This window comes from Echiichthys vipera (genome assembly GCF_963691815.1).
Source record: "Echiichthys vipera genome assembly, chromosome: 20".
NCBI lineage: Eukaryota > Metazoa > Chordata > Actinopteri > Perciformes > Trachinidae > Echiichthys > Echiichthys vipera.
The window spans coordinates 26575144-26597135 of record NC_139845.1 but is presented as its reverse complement, the minus strand read 5'-3'; the positions used below and the strand labels follow the sequence as shown (position 1 = coordinate 26597135).

At 41.5% G+C, this 21992-nt stretch overlaps 1 protein-coding gene across 1 annotated transcript in view; it reads right to left on the bottom strand.

Moving 5' to 3' along the window:
• Positions 1-260: 260 nt before the first annotated feature.
• The window catches only part of ldhba (lactate dehydrogenase Ba), a 29134-nt gene continuing 7402 nt past the window's right edge, over positions 261-21992 (bottom strand). Inside the window, exons 3-8 of the mRNA XM_083934715.1 lie at positions 17289-17406; positions 17015-17188; positions 16750-16923; positions 13312-13429; positions 4012-4135; positions 261-1118 (exon numbers count right to left, since the gene is read on the bottom strand). Of these exons, the coding sequence (XP_083790841.1) occupies positions 951-1118; positions 4012-4135; positions 13312-13429; positions 16750-16923; positions 17015-17188; positions 17289-17406 (876 nt within the window). The 3' untranslated portion in view covers positions 261-950. The remainder of the gene's footprint in view (positions 1119-4011; positions 4136-13311; positions 13430-16749; positions 16924-17014; positions 17189-17288; positions 17407-21992) is intronic.

The window sequence follows — 21992 nt, the reverse complement described above, 5'->3', positions numbered from 1 at the left end:
ATCTTTCAACAGGGCTCTGTTAAGGTAACATTAAATAACCTCAACATTTCATTAACTCTTTTATATACAATGGTATACAATTTCATTATTATTCCTAAATATAAATAAATGATAATAAATAATATAACACTCACAAACAGACATTAGCCTTAGTCACGTTTATTTAATTTCAAGCTATTTCACAACACAAGGTCAAACAGTAACACCTGCTTAAAAGCTTCTTGAGCTGGACGTTTACATTCCTCCCCTGCTATTTGCCTATTTCTTTCTGAGAAAAAGAAATCCACCTTCTCACTCACAATGTCACAGTTTGGCTGTGTGTTGACCTAATTGTGCAGCTGTATGTCTGCTGAGTGCCACTTTTAGACAAAAGCAGGAGGAAAACATCGTCCATTTGGGTCTTTCTCTTAGTGATTCCCTGCAGGGAACTGAAGGAATGACTCAGTACAAGTGGTGGAGGAGGACAGTAAAGGTTTTGGCTTTTTGAGGGTTGTGTATGATCCTAGTCCAAACAGCTGTAAGAGTACACTAACAGGTCATCTTAAATCTCTAAGCACAAATACAGTAATACACCAACTTCAGACTTCTAACTGTTTCGATTTTTTTTAAAGGAGCATACATGTTTAGACTTAAAGCTAAGGTATTTGATTTGGTTATTAACATAATTAATAACACATCAAATCTGTCTCAAAGGCTCAACTGATTTTCAGGATGTAGACCATAGCTTTAATGTGATTGACAGTAGAAGGTGCCATAATGCATCACTGATATTAAACCGGCATATCAGACTTCAAAACTGAAATTCTCCATGGTAATCTTTAACAAAAAACTTGCATTCTCATTCAAAGTAAAATTGATGCTATCTAAGCCATAGGGACATTATAAAAGAAGTGTGTGCTTGTTGACAGATCTCTCTGCATCATTGGTGTGAATTATGTTTGCGGGTGTGTTCAGAGGTCTTTGAGGTCCTTCTGGATGCCCCACAGCGTGTCTGCGCTGTTTCTCAGCTGACCCACCTCGGCTTCCGTCAGGGTCATGTTGACCACACTGCTTACACCTGTGCTGTTGAGCACGCAGGGCAGAGACAGAAACACCTCCTCACCAATACCATACATGTCCTGCAAAAAAGACACACACAGAGTTAGGTGAGGATGCACAAATAAACACGGCATATAAGCAGCTATATGGGGGTGTTTAGTGCATTATCAGGTATGAAGTGAATAGTTTGTTATTGTAAACTTTTTGTTTGCTTAGAATTTACAATAGCCCGATGGGAAGATGGATATCAATCTCATGTCTGTGACTTTGGAGTCAGGAGCAAGGTTAGGATGTGGTTAGCCTGGCTTAGTATAAGATAAAGATACGTAAACATGATCGAAAACAACCTTCTTTTTCTGTAGTTCTTAAAAAGTTTTTCCTCCACACGACCTCAACTTAAGAACTATCTGTGTCCACACGAAGCCAGTAATGCCGGCTAAAAACTCTGGAGTACACATGCCAGGCCTGGATGTGGCGCTGTAACTGCCTCAGAAACACACCAACAACAGACAAGAAGAGACGGGGAGACGCTGTGGAGAATACAAACACCGGAGAGTTTCTCTCCAAATCTGGAGACTTCCCAAATCCTCCTCCATCCTAGAGAGAAATGTGTCCACTTCGGGTGTTAGTGGAGACTTGTGCTGTTTTGGACTCTGATGCTCCAATCACTCTGCAGTTAGCATCCTCAACGAACAGAGGGTGCTGCTGGGAGCCCCTTCCCCTTCCCAAAGCACTCACAGGTGCCACTTTCTCACTACATTTAGAGACTTTTCACACCTTTTTTAGAACTTTATTTAAAAAAAAAGAGACTAGAGAGCAGTTTAGCTCCTTATTCAGAGCATCAGGGAAAAGCGAGAAATCTGTGCTCAGCCTAATTCATTCCCATGCATGTGGCTCAGAGTCCAGTTCAGTAAACAGACTATGGGTCCGTCTCTCTGTTGTTGTTCTGCGACACCGCGGGGTTAGAGGTTAGAGGTGGGGAATATGAGGTTTCATCATCCAGAGGCATCTGGGGCATTTTCAAATCTTCCCACTCTGGGACCTTGTTTCTAAAGATCCCGTTTTCAGGCTCCAATAACGCCGGCTGCGTGTGGATGGTCGGCCAAATAAATACAAAGTTGTGCGGTCCCAGGAAAACACGTCTTCATGTGGACGGGCCCTTAGAGACAACATTTGACTCAAGTACAGTATATAGGCACTCAAGCCAAGAGTCAGTAAACAGAGCAACCTGCAATGAATGGTCATTAACAAAGCAGCTGCTAACTGCTGTTTAAATCTTATCATATAAGTGAAGGCAGCTACACAACTCAAGCATGGTCTTTGTTCCTGATCATTTTTGATTTGGAGCTCAAGCATTAATTATTATTATTAATAATAATAATAATAATATGATCTTAAGTAAGTAACATAAGTAAGTGGTACTCATGTGGTTATTTCATATGGACTACTTATTTGTTGAATTACCATTCTATACTCGGATAGAAGATTTCGGTCATATTGTACGGCCCTAGATTATAGCATGTTTGAACGATGTAATGGCGTATGTTTGTGTTGGTTTTTTTTCCGATCGCTATAACATTTTTTTCAATACTTTAAACAATTTTCTGAAACTCTTAACACACCAACACGCCTACAACACACAATTAGCAAAACAGTTAATTTCAGGCTCAAAATCACACATTGTAAACAAAACTCCAACAATAATTTTCAAAATACAATAATACACAAATATATTACACTATGTTTACCAAAACACTGCAAACATGCCTGGACACAAATAATTCTTCCAAAACACTAACACATGTTCTCTTCCAACAGGAACATTTAGTCAATCAGAACACATAAAAACACTAACATCAGACGGAATTAAAGAAACTGCATTGTATTATGTGTGTCAGCTCTGCCCTGATACAGTTGTACAAAAGACGTAAGTATGTTGTATTGATCATATAGATTGTGTTTTGCACTGCAGTTTCTTTTGAAGCATCTCTACATTTTTGTTTTGTTGGGTTTAGTAAATGCATGCATTTTTGTTTTGTCTTGTTGAAATCCAATACAAAAACTGAATGACCCATCTCAGAATAGCTTTATCGAACATACAGTTTATGAAAAAAAGAAATGCTGTAGTAAGGGCTTTATTTACAACAGGACATTACTGCAAGATAACAAAAATATTGTAACAGTTTTTTAATTAATGGCCTAAGCCACATTTTTGTCAGCTCTGCTCTGACACCGTTTGAAAGAATTTGTAAATTTGGCAGTAAAATTGTGTTTGTGTGTGTGTGTGTGTGTGTGTGTGTGTGTGTGTGTGTGTGTGTGTGTGTGTGTGTGTGTGTGTGTGTGTGTGTGTGTGTGTGTGTGCGCGCGTGTGTGACTTTCATTCTAAGTGTCCTTGGCCTAGACAATGAGGAAATAAACAGTAGAAACAGCAGAGGAGCATGCCTGAAGGTTGTGATCATTTGATAGCAAGTTCAAAATATAACCATGTTACCATGGGTTCAATACCAACAGGTCCTTTATTTTGGCTTGGGTTGTGTGCAAGGCTAGATTACCATCCAATATCAGGCAATCACTAAGGTACTTTGTTAGCTGAAATCATTGGAAAATGAAGGCCTTATTCCCTATCCCATACAATGGGGAATTTCAATTCAATTTTATATATGTGTCAGATGATAACAGAAGTTATCTCAGTAAACTTATCCATATAGACCATACAGATAAACATATTAAAAGCGTCCTAGTTTATTTCCTGTTGCAGTGTATGTGAAGGACATTAGCTGATAGGAAGTCAACAAGGACCAAGGCAATGGAACTCCATTAAAAAGGTCTATGGAGTAGGTTTAGACCATATGATTAACAGAGACCCACCTATTCAGCATGAGCAAATAAGATTTGGCATGACGGTGGCAAGGAAAACTTCCTTTTAATCATTTGTGTGTGTGTGTGTGTGTGTGGGGGGGGGGGGTTACAGACCTTGACCATGGTGGAGACAGGATGGACACGGCTCATGTTCTTGATGATGCTCTCAGTCAGGTCTGCCACGCTCAGACCAATGGCCCAATTAGTGTAGCCTTTAAGCTTGATCACCTCGTAGGCACTGCAACACAAAGCAGCACTCTTTTAACATCTATACAGCGTGTGCGGGTATGTGTGTGTGTGTGTGTGTATATACTGTATATACAGTATGTTCCCCGCTTTGTATGTGACCACCGGGTCCGATGTTTCCTGCTTCTCACAGAAAGGGTCCCATGTTCCCCGGTCCGTTATTTCTTCCACAATCAGTTCTGAATTCCACGTTAGTAGGCCTATGTAGACCCTAACACTACCCCCTAACCCTGACCCTAACCGTAACCCCTAACCCTAACAAATTGCTGAATTAAATCAGCGAAGGCACAGGGTTATGTGACCGGGGGACATCGGACCCTTTTGGGGAAAAAGGGATGACTCCCATTCTAATATCACCCTATCACTGACACACAAAATGTCATTTTCAATAACAGAGAGCGTTGTTAAGGATAACCAACCACTTTATAAACATGTTGAAATCTTCTGAAAGTTAATATTTAAATCCAGGGTTTGCGGCAGAACTTTACAGCTAAGGAGGCCGCCTAAACAATCCACCCCTGCCCAGACTCGCCGTCAGTCTGTATCAAAGGTTTACTGTATTAATCAAAATCTTGGTTGGATATTAGTTTTTTTAACTCAGGATGCTCTAAAGTTTCTGTTTTATGCCCTGTCAGTCATTTCAGTAGTTGTAGCCCTCACATTCAAATATTCAATACAACTGTGAATAGAACTTCAGCATGTCCTTTTTTATTGCCATTGCGACTCCGTGCAGTCAGCTGTCAGCGGGGCAGTTCCACTTAAATATTTATTGTGTTCAATCTCAGGTTAAATAGTAGGACCAAATAATAATGATCCCTTTCACTCATGATGTATTCAGTCACACTGATGGAACATCATTTCTATAAAATTGGAGATAATATGTTAATATTTTTGAGTGGGCAGTCGTGGTTGAAAGTTCATTTTAGGCTGGGTTTAGTCTGATCATGTGATCATGATCAGCATTTGTTGAGCAAAGATTCAACTGTCCGATATGATTCACACATCTATGTATGCAAACAGTTCACACTGGAGACATTGGCCCTCATTCACACGATTCTTTTATATTTCAAAACAGCTCGGCTCCAGCCCCCCGCGACCCCGACATTGAATTAATGAATGAATGTGTTGGCGCGCGGCTGCAGCAAGACACACTGCAGAGCCAAAGTCATCTCCTCGGTAAGTGGCTACCCTCGATACATTGCATTAAATCAAACAAGGTATCAGATGATTAACATCTCGGTATGGTTCTTCTTGGTGACAAAGGTTATCCTCTAACGGTATACCTAATAACCCCACTGGCAAACCCCGCTACAGAGCAAGAGCGCCGGTGTTGTGCCGTATTCAGCACCCCTGCCGTGAAATGCACCCCCTTGCATTATAGGTGATATTCTGGATCAGAAAGCTGTTGTTTCCACCTATAGGAGTAGTCTATACACAGGTAACCCACAACGGTCAGAACATTGGTTACTTACAGTCTTTAAACTATTTTTTAGAGTTTAAAATCACAAACTTGGATAATAGCGAACACAAAACAACACCTTGTTGTATGTTCTGTGGAAATATACTGCAGCCATAATTACAAAATTAATTCAATGGATCTTTTGAGCAAGTTGGATGTATTTGACTTAGCGTTTCCTAAATATAATCCCAGTTTTTCTTGCAATTCATAGGTTCAAAAGTGTGTGCTTTTAATTGGGTTACCTGTATATAAACTACTCCTATAGGTGGAAACAACAGCCTTCTGATCCAGAATATAACCTATAATGCGAGGGGGTGCATTTCACGGCAGGGGTGCTGAATAGGGTACAACACCTGTCCAACCCTGCGCACACGGGTCTCAGTGGAGCGCTGCTTCGGGTTGACTGCCTCCGTTATTCTTTTCCATACAGTGTTTTTATCTTTATTTTGCTCCATCTCGGATGTCAGGATGCCGATCTGTGTGTTTCTTTTCGTACCAGCGTTTCTCTTCTACATTTTGACCTCAGTGGGCGAGGTCTCCGAACCAGGAATATTTAAGGGCATAACATGTTAATGACGATCGAATTCAGCCGCCGCATTTATCAAGGCCCGCTCATTCGTACGCGGAGATTGGTCGGATACGAATGTTTCATAAATCACACGTGGGTCCTTTCCTACGACCAATTCTGCGCTCAGATCTGCGCCCGTTTTCACGCAAGATTGATAAATGAGGCCCATTAACTTTACCAGAACATGAGCTGGAGACATTAACTTTACCAGAACATGAGCCGGAGACATTAACTTTACCAGAACATGAGCCGGAGACATTAACTTTACCAGAACATGACCCGGAGATACTGGGCCTCATTTATCAATCTTGCGTGAAAACGGGCGCAGATCTGAGCGCAGAATTGGTCGTATGACAGGACCCACGTGTGATTTATGAAACATTCTTATCAGACCAATCTCAGCGTACGAATGAGCGGACCTTGATAAATGCAGCGGCTGAATTCGATCGTCATTAACATGTTACGCCCTTAAATATTCCTGGTTCGGAGAAAAGCTGGGAAGAAAAGACACTTTTCCGACACACAGATTGGCATCCTGACATCCAAGATGGAGCAAAATAAAGATGTGTTTTTTGGCAGTCTTAAGAGTGGAATAAAGGGGGCCCATAAAAACGCTGTATGGAAAAGAATAACGGAGGCAGTCAACCCGAATCAGCGCTCCACTGTGGCGTGTGTGCGTCTGTGTGTCTGTGCGTGTGTGCGCACTGCTGAGCCTGCGCTCCTGCTCTGTAGCGGGGTTTGCCAGCGGGGTTATTAGGTATTCCGTTAGACCTTTGTCAACTAGAAGAACCATACCAAAATGGTAATCATCTGATACCTTGTTTGATTTAATGCAATTTATCGAGGGTAGCCACTAACCGAGGAGATGACTTTGGCTCTGCAGTGCGCTTTCCTTTTCATTCATTCATCTTCAACCTTGTCCCTGTCGGGGTCGCGGGGGGCTGGAGCCGAGCTGTTTTAAAATATAAAAGAATCGTGTGTCCCCCCCTGGCCACCTGGCCACCACGTTAAAAAGCGATAGCTTGGCATCACAAATCACCTGCACATTTATCGAGTGGTAGTTTTTGCAATTGATGAGATCGAAATCATTCATGGATGGTGCCTTCAGACGCACATGAGTACAATCAATCGCTCCAACCACAATTTTTTTTTTTTATTCGTTTTAAGAATCCGTTTTGATCTGTTCTTAATATGTGACTGCTTAGGCTTAATGACAGCTGAGGTTTGTTCATTATTTTCAGCCAGGTTTTGCTGTGCTGCACCGCAAATACACAGGCTCAAATTTGCGTACACGACCTCAGACCAGACGTGAGATTTGATCGTAGCTCCCGCTCACGTCCAAATTGATAAATGCCGAAGTTTGCCAGGAAATGGTCGTGCGCACGTTTTTCTGCCGTACGTTCGTTTGATAAATGAGGGCCATTAACTTTCTCAGAACATGAGCCGGAGACATTAACTTTACCAGAACATGAGCCGGAGACAATTACTTTACCAGAACATGTGCCGGAGACATTAACTTTACCAGAATATGCACTGGAGACATTAACTTTACCAGAACATGAGCTGGAGACATTTACTTTACCAGAACATGAGCTGGAGACATGAACTTTACCAGAACATGAGCTGGAGACAACTACTTTACCAGAACATGAGCTGGAGACATTAACTTTACCAGAACATGAGCTGGAGACATTAACTTTACCAGAACATGAGCTGGTGTTTGTATGATGATCAAAAACACCAGTTATAAATTATCTATTTTAAGTCAGTCAGGACTGGTAATATAATAATAGCGTGTACATTTTTGTAAATAATTGAAATAGAAATTTCAAATAGTCGGAGTAGAGCACAGACCTCCTCCAGGTCTGGGACATTTTTATTGTACTGTAGTCACTACTGTAGTTTGCAGGGTTTGAACCTTATCAACATTAAATGCAAATTGCAAATTTCCCCTTTGTGGGAGGAATAAATAATTATCTTATTTTATGAACTGAACATTTAAAGTTGTAGGTATAAGTCGAAGGTATTGTTTAGGTTCTTTAATGAACAATGAATCACATAAGTGAGTGGTTGTGCCTAATGCACAGCTGTTAATGCATGTGCCTGAGCTCTGAAAGGCTGTTAGTGAGTGGAATTGACATTAACACTGCCAGGGTTGGAGGTTACATTCTCCTGGGGCCACTTGAACTAAAACTGTAATCACTCTTGGCCTCAGATTACACGAGCACTCACAGCTCTGTGAGAAATGTTAAACAATGACACAGAGCATCAATGGTCATGTACATGATAGCAGTTATCAGACCACTTAATCATTTAGCGACATATTAAATCCTTTTGCCTCGTGTTTTATCTCTATTGATGGCCATGACAGAATGTGATCTTTGCTTTGAGAGGTAAAACTACAGACTTCAAATCTCTGGCTGTGTCTCCTCATCTAAACTGGATTCAAGTGAATGATAGCAGTTTAAAATTAAATTTAAGTGAACCAACCCACATAGAAATGATTTGTACTTGGTTCAGAAAATAGTCACTGTCAGCATTTCTTCAACAAAACCTTGATTTTCTCTTTCTCCTCCACCAGACACGCTGCTTTTATCACTTCATTCATTCAGTCTGTATCAAAGGTTTACTGTATTAATCAAAATCTTGGTTGGATATTAGTTTTTTTAACTCAGGATGCTCTAAAATTTCTGTTTTATGCCCTGTCAGTCATTTCAGTAGTTGCTGCCCTCACATTCAAACATTCAATACAACTGTGAATAGAACTTCTGCATGTCCTTTTTTATTGCCATTGCGACTCAGCTGTCAGCCGAGCAGTTCTACTTAAATATTTATTGTGTTCAATCTCAGGTTTAATAGTAGGACCAAATAATAACGATCTCTTTCACTCATGATGTAATCAGTCACACTGATGGAACATCATTTCTATAAAATTGGAGATAATATGTTAATATTTCTGAGTGGGCAGTCGTGGTTGAAAGTTCATTTTAGACTGGGTTTAGTCTGATCATGTGATCATGATCAGCATTTGTTGAGCAAAGATCCAAATAGATGTCTTCATGCATTCACACCGATTAAATCGCCTGGAACACGAGTATTGCGTCGCTTGATCATATTTGTCACATTTTTGATCATCGCTTCATCGCGTCTATCGCAGGTAGCAGCCTAGGCGGCTTGCTAACTGAAGCTAACCCCCGGCTCAGCCTACTCTTCTGTTGTGCTAAATGGAAGTTATGCTAGTGCTAACAGGGATCTGAATGCTTTTAAAAGAACAGAAATGAGCTCTCAGATGAAGTGTGTGGCTCTTAAAAGAGCCGTTGTGTTGTAGTGAGATCAGGCCTGCAGTGTTTTAAACTTTTAAGCTGTACAGGTGCTGCTCGGTCTCCGGCAGATCAGACCGGGATACGCTTCACTCTTCACTGACGGCTTTCTTCTTCATCTTCTTCTGGATTTCCGGCAGACTAGATGCCTATAGGCACGTCACTGCCACCCACATTTCATAGTTATATCCATTATATTATATACATAGGAACAACCTGGTTTCCCCAAAGGACTGCAACAATGGCGGCTTTGGTGAGCCCTGTGAGCCCCTGGATATTTCACAGAGAACTTCCATGGCACTTACCGCAATCCCGACACTGATTGACTGTCGTGGCAAAGCTTCACGCGATGTCGCTTGAAAAGTTAAAATTGTTCAACTTTAAGCATCACACGCAATGAGGCGATAGACGCGATGGACGCTTCATTGCTTCATCGCATCGCTCTTATCGCTCGGAACACGTCGCCCGAAGCGACATCGATGTTGCTTCAAATGTGTCCAACAGGCTAGTTGAAAATATTTAACTTTTCAGGCGTGTGACACTGTGGCGCGTCAGCCAATCAGTGTTGAGAGTGCGGTAAGCGTCATCAAGTTGTCCATGATTACATCCAGGGGATCACTAAAGCCGCCATTGTTGCAGTCCTTGACTGCATCAGGGAAACCGGTCTCTTCCTATGGATATAATAAAATAATGGATATAACTCTGACTTGTGAATGGCAGCAACGTGCCTTAGGCATCTGGTCTCCCAGAAATTCAGAAGAAGAAGAAGAAGAAGAAGAAAGCCATCACTACAGAGTGAAGCGTATGATGGTCTGATCTACCGGAGGAGGTTAAATCACTGACGGTCTGTTCTCACTAAAACACAACGGCTCTTTTAAGGCCACACACTTCATCTGAGAGCTCATTCCTGTTCTTTTAGAAGTATTCAGACCTGGACAAGCTACTAATTTAGCACAACAGTACTCGCTAACTGCCTGTTGATCCAAACGTGTCGCTTGATCATATAATGATAAATATGATCATGCGACACATTACTCGCATTTCTTTTTTTGCTTTGTCGCATCTGTCGCGGCCCGGTGTGAACACACCTTAACATTTCAATCTACTGTATTGTAGTGCAAATCACCAAATACAGCATTAATGTATCAGTGTGAGCTTACAGTCATGTCACTGTGTCTTTGATGCAGCCTACATATATATTTTATATCTTCAACTACATATTTAAATGATGAATTATCGGAGAACACAGATAAAGCATTATTATGTTAAAGTGTTATTCCGGTGTAAAATCATCCCAGAGTCTTTTTCGGCAAATACACTCATCCAATATCCCATTGAGACAATTTTTTTTCGTGTTACAACTATTAACGGAGATAGTCACTAACAGCCAAGTCACTAACAGCCGAATGCGGCTAACACTGATTAGCTCGGGGCAGTACGGTGAAGGCATTAAAAACATCTTTTTTAACCACTTGTAGTGCTCAAAATAACACCAAACCACTACAGTAGCATGAGAAGAGTCCCTACACAGAAAACACAGCATCAACAACGTAGTTAGTAAACCCGTAGTTTATTGAAGACTTACCTACTGGCTCCTGTACCAGCTTCTCATAGTAAAGTCCATTCAGGTCAATTACCAAAGTCAGTCCAAAAGGAAGGAGCCCCCGGAGTAGGCAAGTCTTTCAAAATATTCTTTTAATGAACTCTGGGTTCTCTAACTACGTTGTTGTTGCAGAGATGGTAGCAAGTCACTTTTTGAAAGCCCGAGTCAAGTCTCAAGTCTATGAGGGGGAGCAGCAAGTTCAAGTCAAGTCTCTTATGATTTTTAGAAATAATAAAATAGAGCTGGAGTACAACCGCATTGTATAATTACACAAAGTTCCAACTAATGACAGTTTATAACCTAATGTATAAATAAAGAAAGTCTGCTGCTCCCTTTACCTGAACTAATTACAGACACACCTGAAACTCCAGGTCCTGCTCTCATTGGAGGATTTTAAGACATTTGATAATAACCTGGAGGCAGACACATCTGGCTGTGGATATTCTGACTGATATATTCATGATTATGGTCGATTTGGATGTATATTTGCTGTTTTCACTTATGTGATATATATATATATATATATATATATATATATATATATATATATATATATATATATATATATATATATATATATATATATATATATATTTATTTATTGTATTATATATATATATATATATATTTATTTATTTTATTCTAGTCATGTATTTTGTATTGGTTCTCATTTCATTCTGTTTATCAGAAACGTTGTCAGATGTGCTGCTGTCTGTCTCAGGACAATCTGAAAAAAAGAGATGTTTAATGTCAGCAGCTCTTTCTGTGAAATAAATAAAAAATCCTTAAGCCTCTCAAACGCAGTGAAACGGTTAAAGCTAATAACGCAGAAACATTAATGTGGTCAACAATAAACCTGTTATGTAAACTTGCCTTTAGCTAATATTAATAATGAACGTGTATTTCTCCCGGTTTAACGGCGTAAGCCAGCAGATGGAGACACTTTTCAAAAAAATGTAATTCAATGACCGCCAGTCTAAAAGTCGATCGCTCACAAAGCTAGCATTAGTAGCAAGCTAACGTTGATAGCTTATGAATGAGTTTAATACACAGACATTCTGTGGATTCTGTGGTTCTTTTGTTTTCAGCAATGGAACTGCAGCAGCAGACCGAGGTGAAGTTAGTTTAATTTGGATATTTGGACAGGCTATCCAACTTAGAACTAATTCCACCCCTGTCAGCAGCAGCAGCGGCAGCAGGTGATGTTCTCTCCGTGTCATCGGTGGAGTGTGGCCGCTCACTCATCTCTGTGGGAGAGAATGACTTTCTGCTCCTGATGTTAATGCTCCAAAAAGTACATAAATAAAAAGATTGTGCACAAGTCTTAAATCTCGAAGTCTCAAGTCTTTGGGGGGCGAGTCCAAGAAAAGTATCAAGTCATATTTGGGTGTGACTAAAGTGTGACTCGAGTCTTGAACTCGAGTCCCCATCTCTGGGTTGTTGATGCTTTGTTTTCTGTGTAGGGACTCTTATCATGCTACTGCAGAGGTTTGCTGTTATTTTGAGCAGTATTAGTGGTTAAAAAAGACCTTTACTGTCCCGAGCTAATCAGTGTTAGCCACATTCTGATGTAAGCGACTGTTAGCCACTGTTAGCCATTTGCTCCATTAGAAGTTGCTACACGAAAAAAATCGATAGCTTATTTGATGAGTGTATTTGCCAAAAAAGAACTTTGGGATGATTTTACGCTTTTTTACACTCAATTACACTTTAACTTATAAACACTTTCCCTCCTCTCACTAAGGCTCTTTTTCTTTAAAGATAAATGTGCACAGCCTGCATATACATGCATTCATATCTCTACATCTACGGTATTAAAATGGAGGCTTTGCCTTTGATTTACCTGTTGCCATGGTGAATCATAGTATCAGAGCTCCATTGATGATGGCTTTTTATGTTCAGGACCAGAGTTCAGAGTCTTCCATCTCATGATTAGTCCCCTCAGAGTTAAGAGTTAAAAAGTTTGTTAAAGCTGCTTGCTGAAACAAGGCCCTTGACTTTGGCTCTAATAGACCTCTTTGTGATCAGATTAGTCCAGTCTCCTGGATGTTTAATTGGATGTTAAGCTTAATTGCTAAAAAATATGACACCCAAATGTCTGTGTGATGGAAGAGAAACCTATGTAAATGCCAGATATTAGACATTTAGTTCCCAATCCCGTTTTCTGAAGCTCAATCCTAACCTTGTTTCTCTTACATACACTCAAGATAAACTGTACCTGTCCACTACAGCCTTGTGAGTGGCCTTCCACTGTTCTTTATCACCATCGGTGCCAATATCAGGATTCAGCTTCTGCAGGTTGACTCCAGCCACATTAGCACCACTCCATACTGGCACTGAAAAATACACACACAAACACATCCATACAGTGAATACTAGGGCTGTGTCGAGACGTGAAGCTCACAAGACAAGACGGTACACAATATTGGGTTCACGAGAACAAGATAGGCAAGGCAAGGCATCTTTATTTCATACCAAGGCAACTCAATGTGCTTTACATAAAGACAAAACATTTTTTTAAAACAGCATGAAAACACAGTTAAAAGCAGGAGCAAAGAAGAATAAAAAAGTAAAATAAAATAAAATACATAATATTTAAAGTTATTAAAAAGAGCTCAGCTATAAGCACATGAAAATAGAAATGTTTTTAACCTGGATTAAAATATGGTCACATTTGGGGCTGATTTCAGATCTGCTGGTAGTTTGTTCCAGTTGTGTGCAGCATAACAGCTAAATGCTGCTTCACCATGAACTCTGTGCTCCACTATCTGACCCCCATACTGACCTGAGTCAGTAGATCTCAGAGCTCCAATGGGTTTATACTAAAGACAAAAACCACTCAGTGATTTGTAAACCAGTAGCAGAACTTTAAATAATAAATAAGACGAGATTTTAACACTATTTTTAACTTAAAGTATTTTTTTCAAAGGTGTGGTTGTTTTTAGCAGAGAGCCGTGGTTGTGCTACACGACACTACCTTTGTACAGTGCTTACATAAGGTGCGTTTCCAATGTGGTTGACTACCCAGAATGAAGCGGGTCTATCTTGCCAAAAATGCCTGTAATTTGCATGTGAGACCCTCAGCAGGCCTTTTGACCGAGTAGAAAAAGGCCCTATTGGAGAGCCGGGCCTCTTTTGTCCCCCGAGATATACCCAGTTGCTGATTGGATGTAGCTCTCAGTGGGTTGTTACGTGTGGTCATACAGACGCCACAACAAGATGGAGAAGTAGAACACAACACAGAAAATAATCTGTGCACTGATTCTGGATGAATTTCCGACCTGTGGTTCTTTGCTGCATGCTTTATACCTCTCTCCCCCCCCCCCCCTCTCTCTCTCTCTCTCTCTTCTCTCTCTCTCTCCCATTTACACACAAATGCGCACACACACGCGCGCACACACACACACACACACACCTACTAAAATTTGAACACGAACAACTCCGCCTCCCTCCAAGGTCCCACCCTCTTCCCCCTGCCTGACCTCTGACACTCCCTCCCCCGACGCGTGCACTGAGAAAGTGAGCAACACTAGTGAAACACCCAAATAAAATAGTATTACAGAACTGTAATAACTGATAACTCAAACTCCACCACCATCTTATCTCTTTTTAGCTCCGGAAGTGTGCTCCACACTTATTATGAGCATTTTAAGATACAAAAGAAAAGTGTTAAAATGACAGAAAGGTAAGAATTGCTATAAAACTACTCAGTTTTCAATTACATTTAATTTTATTTATAGTGCCAAATCATAACAAAACTTATCTCAAGACACTTTACATTTGGGTAGGTCAAGACTAGCCTCATGAGACCATGCTGATTTTTGAGCACAGTTGTATTTTACTCTCAGATCAGTCCGGAAATGTGCGGCAGAGAAAGAGACAGATGGTTTATACAATCAGCAACCAGTATTTTCACCCCTTCCTAAAAGATCTCCAAACCAGAGTTCCCATGGGATTTCCATGGGAATCAATCCATCTGGTGGAGTCAGGTTAGGATAAGACCATAATCTACGACTTATTCATGATTTACAGAGTCCCAACAATTCCTCCATAAGCAGCAGGTTGCAATATATTTAATAACAATAATATCTATATACAGTATTCATCCAGCAATCTTGCGCACAGTGGCAACGAAAAACCTTCCTTTTAACAGGCAGGAATGTCAGACAGACATTAAAATTAATTCCTGGGCAGGATTGCACTGCATGTGATTTTTAAATGAAATTACATTTCATTCAGTGGTGGACCCTCAAGGCCAGCAAGGCCTTCACTGCTGGCTTAAACATAATCAGGAATATATTTTTTTAATATATATTCTTTCCACAAATATGTGTTAAATTGTTCCCCATAGTCTATACTCTTCATTTCATAGCTTTCCTAAGTTGGTTGCTCTGCTTCCAGCCCCAGGTCGAGATCTGGGGAGGTGGCGTTTACGTTAGAGTTTTTATCCAATTATTATTCAGCCTGCAGAAGCAAGAGTGCAGGCGCATGGCAGCTTAAAGTCAATGATAACGGACCTGTGGCATTAACCAATCAGCGTCAAGTTGGGTTCACTGGCGCCTGCTAGCAGGCCTACAGCGTCATTGCGTGCACGTCTTTTGATTGGATACGCGCTAGAGAGCGGCAGAGCTTTGCAGAGCTATGCAAAGCAGACCTGAGCACACATGTCAATGTGATAAACGGGAAATAAGGACATTTCTAATTTGTGTAGCGCGACAAGTTGTTTTAGTTTATTCAACCCACAATGGCTGAAGGAGGCGAAGATAACGATTTGATCGCAGATTTAATTACAACTTCATTCTCTAGAAAAACTTTTCAAGATAAGCAAGACACTGTAAAGAGAGGCCGTCCGACCCCGACGCTAGCAAGCCTGACTCAGCATTATTCAAACACACTTGATCTGAGTGAGTACAAAGCACTTTATATTTTATTAGATTTGTATGCCTTTTCCCCATTTTATTTAGTAATGAACAGACTTGTTAAAGCTCATCGCTATAGTGTTGGTGGACTTAATACAACTTTGTATTAAACCTTAAAAGCCTTTTATTTATTTCTGAAATTATGCCTTTGTGTGATATATAATGGCGCGTGAGCCTGTGGTGGAATACATGGAGCAAATGAACGTGACAGTACAGCTTATAGTTGAGTTAGTTTTGTATTTTAGTTGGGGACTTTTGCAGCTTTCTTTATTTTGCTGAGTTAATATTATTGTTAAAAATATATTAACAAATGTTTCTGTGACGCTGCTTTGGCTGCGACGTGACTGGTTGGTTGATTGAATTGATTTGACGCTGTTTTGTGAACAAACTTGTTAAAGCTCATACTGTCGGTGGAGTGAATAAAACTCAGTAGAGTAATATAACTCTGTTGTACTTGACTATATGTTAAGGTGATGCAACGCCTAGTTGTACTGCGTTTTGTTCTAAATGCATAATGTGTAGAGCCATGGCATCATAATTATGGTTTTAAGAGATGGATTAAGACTGGTAGGGCATCGCTGCAGGCGCAGGTCTGAAATGCACGGCCCGGCACTGATTTCATTACATTAAATTGCAGCATCAACAGAGATGATACCCTGAAGATAATAAAGATGTGATAGTTATCCCTATGATTAAGTGTAATGAAGAACCGCAGTCTGGTCATCATGTGTACCCACCACTGGTGTCTCCATGCTCTCCCAGAACCCAGCCATTAAAAGAGCTGGCGTGAATGCCGAGGCGTTCAGCCATCAGGTAGCGAAATCGGGCAGAGTCCAAGTTGGTGCCACTGCCGATGACGCGGTGCTTGGGCAGACCACTCAGCTTCCAGGTCACATAGGTCAACACGTCAACTGTGAAGGGTGTGTAAGTATCAGGAGTTACTGGTATGTGATATATCCAATATATGGAAAAACAACCCCATAGATGTGTTATTGTATTCACCAGGGTTAGAGACCACGATGAGTGTGCAGTTGGGGCTGTACTTGATGATCTGGGGGATGATGGACTTGAAGACGTTGACATTTCTCTGCACCAGGTTAAGGCGACTCTCGCCCTCCTGCTGTCGAACACCGGCCGTCACCACAACCAGCCGAGAGTTAGCTGTCACTGCATAGTCTAGAAGAAGAGGAGAGAAAGTGAAACGACATGTGAAGAGTGATATCTGGAGACATTTTCTCATATGCAGTGCAGCTGTATGTAAGCAGCAAGTATTGACCTTTGTCAGCGACTATCTTGGAGGTCTTGAGGAAGAGGCTGCCATGCTGTAGGTCCATCATTTCTCCCTTGAGACGATCCTCCATCACATCCACCAGAGCCAGCTCATCACACAGGTCCTGTCAAATGGAAGAATTATGGTGCTAGAATGCCACTGTCTTTACTATACTTACCATATAGAATAGAATAGAATAGAATAGAAATACTTTATTGATCCCAAGCTGGGAAATTGTAGCGGCAGCATTACACACAGACGTATCAAAACAGTAATATAGAAATACATTATAAAAGATACCTAAAAAATAACATGTATAAATAAGTGGACTAATTGTAGTGCAAATGTAAACATATAATAATCTAAGATTCAGTGGACAGATTATGAGAATAAACACAAGGTGCTTCTGATTGTGTTGTTGTGAACAGTTCAACTGTTATTGTACAGTGTGATGGCATATGGCAGGAAAGATTTCCTGTATCTGTCCCTTCGAAAGTAGAGCTGGAGCAGTCTGTGTGAGAAGGTGCTCCGCCGTCTGACCACTGTGTGATGGAGAGGGTGCTGAACATTGTCTATGATGGCAGTTTGTACAGCGTTCTCCTCTCCACCACAGACTCAAAAAAAAAGCCTGAGACCAAGTACAGAGCCAAACTTCTTGATGATTTTATCAACTCTGTTGGTGTCACTGGCTCTGATGCTGCAGCCCCAACACACAGCAGCAAAGAAAATGAAGCTGGCAACAACCGACCGGTAGAAGATCTCCAACATCCTGCTGCACACGTGGAAGGATCTCAGCTTCCTCAGGAAATATAGTCTACTCATCCCCTTCTTGTACACAGCCTCTGTGTTAGATTTCCAGTCCAGTCTGTTGTCGATCACCACTCCCTAGTATTTGTAGTCCTCCACCTCCTCCACCACCTCCCCCCCTGAGCTGTAGTGGCTGTGAAGGCATCCTCTTCTTCCTGCCGAAGTTGATCCCCATCTCTCACATTCAGCCTCAGGTAATCCTGATCGGACCACTCTACAAAGTTGCCTACCAGTGTCCTGTACTCACCCTCATCCCCTCCCCTTACAAACCTGACAACAGCTGAGTCGTCAGAAAGTCAGTAGTATATGATGTGAAGAGGAAGCGAGAAAGCACAGTTCCCTGTGGAGCTCCTGTATCACTGACCATCATGTCAGACAGGACACTGCCATCCTCCCCTGTGGCCTCAGCTGCACCAAGACCAGTCTCTCCAGGACCTTCATCAAATGAGATGTCAGGGCGACTGGTCTGTAGTCTGCTGGCCTTGACTTCTTGGGGACTGAGACCAAGCAAGAGGTCTTCCATAGCAATGGGACTTTCTCCTGACTGAGGCTCAGGTTGTACAGATGTCCAAGTAAAGGCGACAGCTGGCTGGCGCAGATCTTCAGGATCCTGGGTGACATTCACGTTCTTGTCGAGAGTTAGATGAGAACTCTCATGTCCAAGAGTTGCCATCAGGTCCTGCAGCCTTTCGCTGATGCAGTCTTTCCAGGTGCCTCTTGACCTGGCCTGTAGTCACTGTTGGGCGGGGGTTGATGCAGATCTCATCATTGGAGGAGGATGGGGGGGGGGGGGCAGATGGAGAGGTGTTGTACAGACAGGAGAACGCTGGGGGGACATCCTCAGCATCTCTCAGAGTTCATGCTGCATTCTCCTCTGCTCCTCTCTGTCTCTTAGCCTGAGAGCCCTCTTCTTGTTGGTCAGGAGTGCCTTCAGGTCACTGGTAATCCAGGACTTGTTATTGGAGAAGCAGTGAATGGTCCGGGCTGACATGGTGGTGTACTCGCAGAATCTAATATAATCCGTAATGCAGTCTGTCATTTTATCAATGTCTTCCCATGTGGCTCAGAATACATCTCAGTCTGTTCACTCAAAGCAGTCCTGCAGTGCCTCAGCGATCTCCTGTGTCCACCTCCTCACTGTCTTGATGTGCACAGGCTGCCTTCTCACAAGAGGGACATACTTTGGGGTCATCATGACCAGGTTGGTCTGACCTGCCGAGGGGGGGAAGGGCTGTGGCGGCATATGCGACCATGGCATTAGCATATTATAAATCCAATGTTTTATTGTCTCTGGTGGGGGAGTCAACATACTGATGGAAATTATTTAAGGTGTTGTTTAGTGAGGCATGATTAAATCCTCTATAATAACCATGCATGCACCCAAATATTAAGTCTGTGGTTTTGCGGTGGCAGAGCTGATAACTTCACAGGCCCCCGCTGCATCAGCTGACGGGGGGATGAAGACAGCGATAACATTGGAGGATGTTGGAGGTGAACTCCCTCGGCAGATAATACGGGTGCATTCCAACGGCCAGCAGTTCAATGTCTGGGGTACAGAGACATGTTGGGGATTGCACCACCTCTCACGCACATAAAGGGCAAGCCCACCACCCTTCTTCTTCCGACTTTTGGAACAATCTCTGTCTCCACGTACCAAACAGTAACCGGGAACCTCGACGCTGCAGTCAATCAGCTCTTCACGCGTGTAAGAAAATGCCCCCACTACTACCGGCAAGGTTCTCTGTTACAAAAAGTAAAAAAAGTAACAGAAAAACGCGGCGAACAGTACCAAAACATAGGTCGGCCATTGTCTCAACGTTAATGCACAGAAGGTGATTCATTTGACAAAACAAACGAAAAGACTGAACCAACAAATTACAAATTTAAAAAACACGACGGGAGCTGAGGCAGCGCCAGAGAACGCAATATAGTCATGGTACTGGAACTGGAACTTTTATTAGTTTTATTTTGGAACAAGGGAAGTTTACCTCTACTCATGTATGTACTGTATATTCAGATACATTGGAAAATTTGATTAAACAAACTTCTAATCCAATTGTTAAAAATATGATCAAGGTGTGATTGGAAGTAAAAAGATTTACAACGTCCCTAAGAACCTAGCTTATAATCACATAAGCTAGTCCTATATGGGCATCAGAAGAGTAGAAAAACATTGGGATTTGTATTTATCCAAAACATACAATGCATACATACATGCTGTCATTTGAAGAATTTAGATGCAGATATGCTAGAATATATTTATTCAAATACCTTCAACTCAAAAACTTAAAGTAATGTTCTCATCAAACCTTTAAATTCTAACTTAGGAAATAGGGTGTCTAAGGGTAGTTTACGCAAAGGTGCTGTATCAGAGTTATAAAATCTATTACTGTCCAATTCACCTGAGAATTCTGATTACCAACAGAATGCATGGAGGGAGAACCTAGAAACAGATATTTTATAAAAGGACTGGCATTCAGTATGTACTAAGACCCACTCAGTCTATTAAAGCTGCAGTCGGCAAGTCTGGCAGATCGAGCTGACTCAGTGAAATTTCAAATGTTTAAACTCTCACGCCCCTCCCCCTCTACCACAGAGCTACTCCTCTCCCTCCCATTGAGTGCTCGTCAGTGCGCGTGCACCAGATTCCTGTGAACAGGGCAGTGTCTTCTCTCATCGATACACAGCATCACACGCTACATGGAGGTAGGCTGGGGTAACTTACTCGTAGATAGCAACTGCTAATGTCATTTAGCGTATGCCTAGCTTGAGGTGTATACATGTGATATTGTAACATGGTCGAGGGGGGAGGGGGGATCTGTGGCGTGTGCACGAACTGTGAACTGTGCTGAGTGGACGCAGTGGATTTTTGTTAAACAAACAACAGGCTCTAGGTGCACGTAGAGGCTCATTTTCTTTCTAAAACCAGATGATTTATGTTGTTCTATCGGAGCAGAGTGTCTGCTTCAGTGAATATAATCAAACAAACATTGCCGACTGCACATTTAATACTTGGCTGAGATTGTAACAAGATAAATGGATTACTCCAGGTAAACTGAATCACTATAGTAGCAATATTCCAGATTTAGTATATGGCCAAAATGCACTGAGGTGAAGGGAACATTATTCGGGAGGCAGAAACTGTCCCCATATTTAAGAGTAAACTTAAAACTTTCCTTTTTGATAAAGCTTACAGCTAGGGCTTACGAGCCCTTAGCAATTTTTAAGCTGATTTTGTTCTGCTTAATTATGCTGCTATAGGCCTAATCTGCCGGGGGATAATACTTTTACAGATACTCTGAGCTTCTCTCCTCTATGTCTGTATCATTCATGTCTCATTAATGCATGTTACTAATTCAACTTCTTCCCCAGAGTTGTTTGTGCTTTGTCGTCTTGCAGGTCTCTGCTGATCGTGGTGGTGCCTGCTGCCGTGGTCCTGCATGACGCTGCTACTATTATAATCTATAACCTTAGCTGTGCTTGTTTCTACTATTCTGCTTTATTAACTGCCATAACATATAAGTCAAATTCACATTACTATAGATATTATTATAGTTATTGGAAGTGTGTCTGTCTCTGTCTTTGTCTCTCTCTGTCCATCTGTCCGTCTTTTCTCTCTTTCTCTCTCCTTTTCTTCCTCCCCAACCGGTCAAGACAGATGGCCATCCTCCACAGTACTGGGTCTGTCTGACGTTCCTGCCTGTAATAGGGATAGTTTTCGTTGCTACCGTACTCTAGGGGGGAATTGTTGGGTCTATGTAAATCATAAATGATTCATAGAGTGTGGTCTTTACCTAGTTTGTAAAGTGTCCTGAGATAACTTCTGTTATGATATGGCACTATAAATGAAATTGAATTGAAGTGAATTGAATATTTCATTGTTATTGTAAAGAATGTGTTATG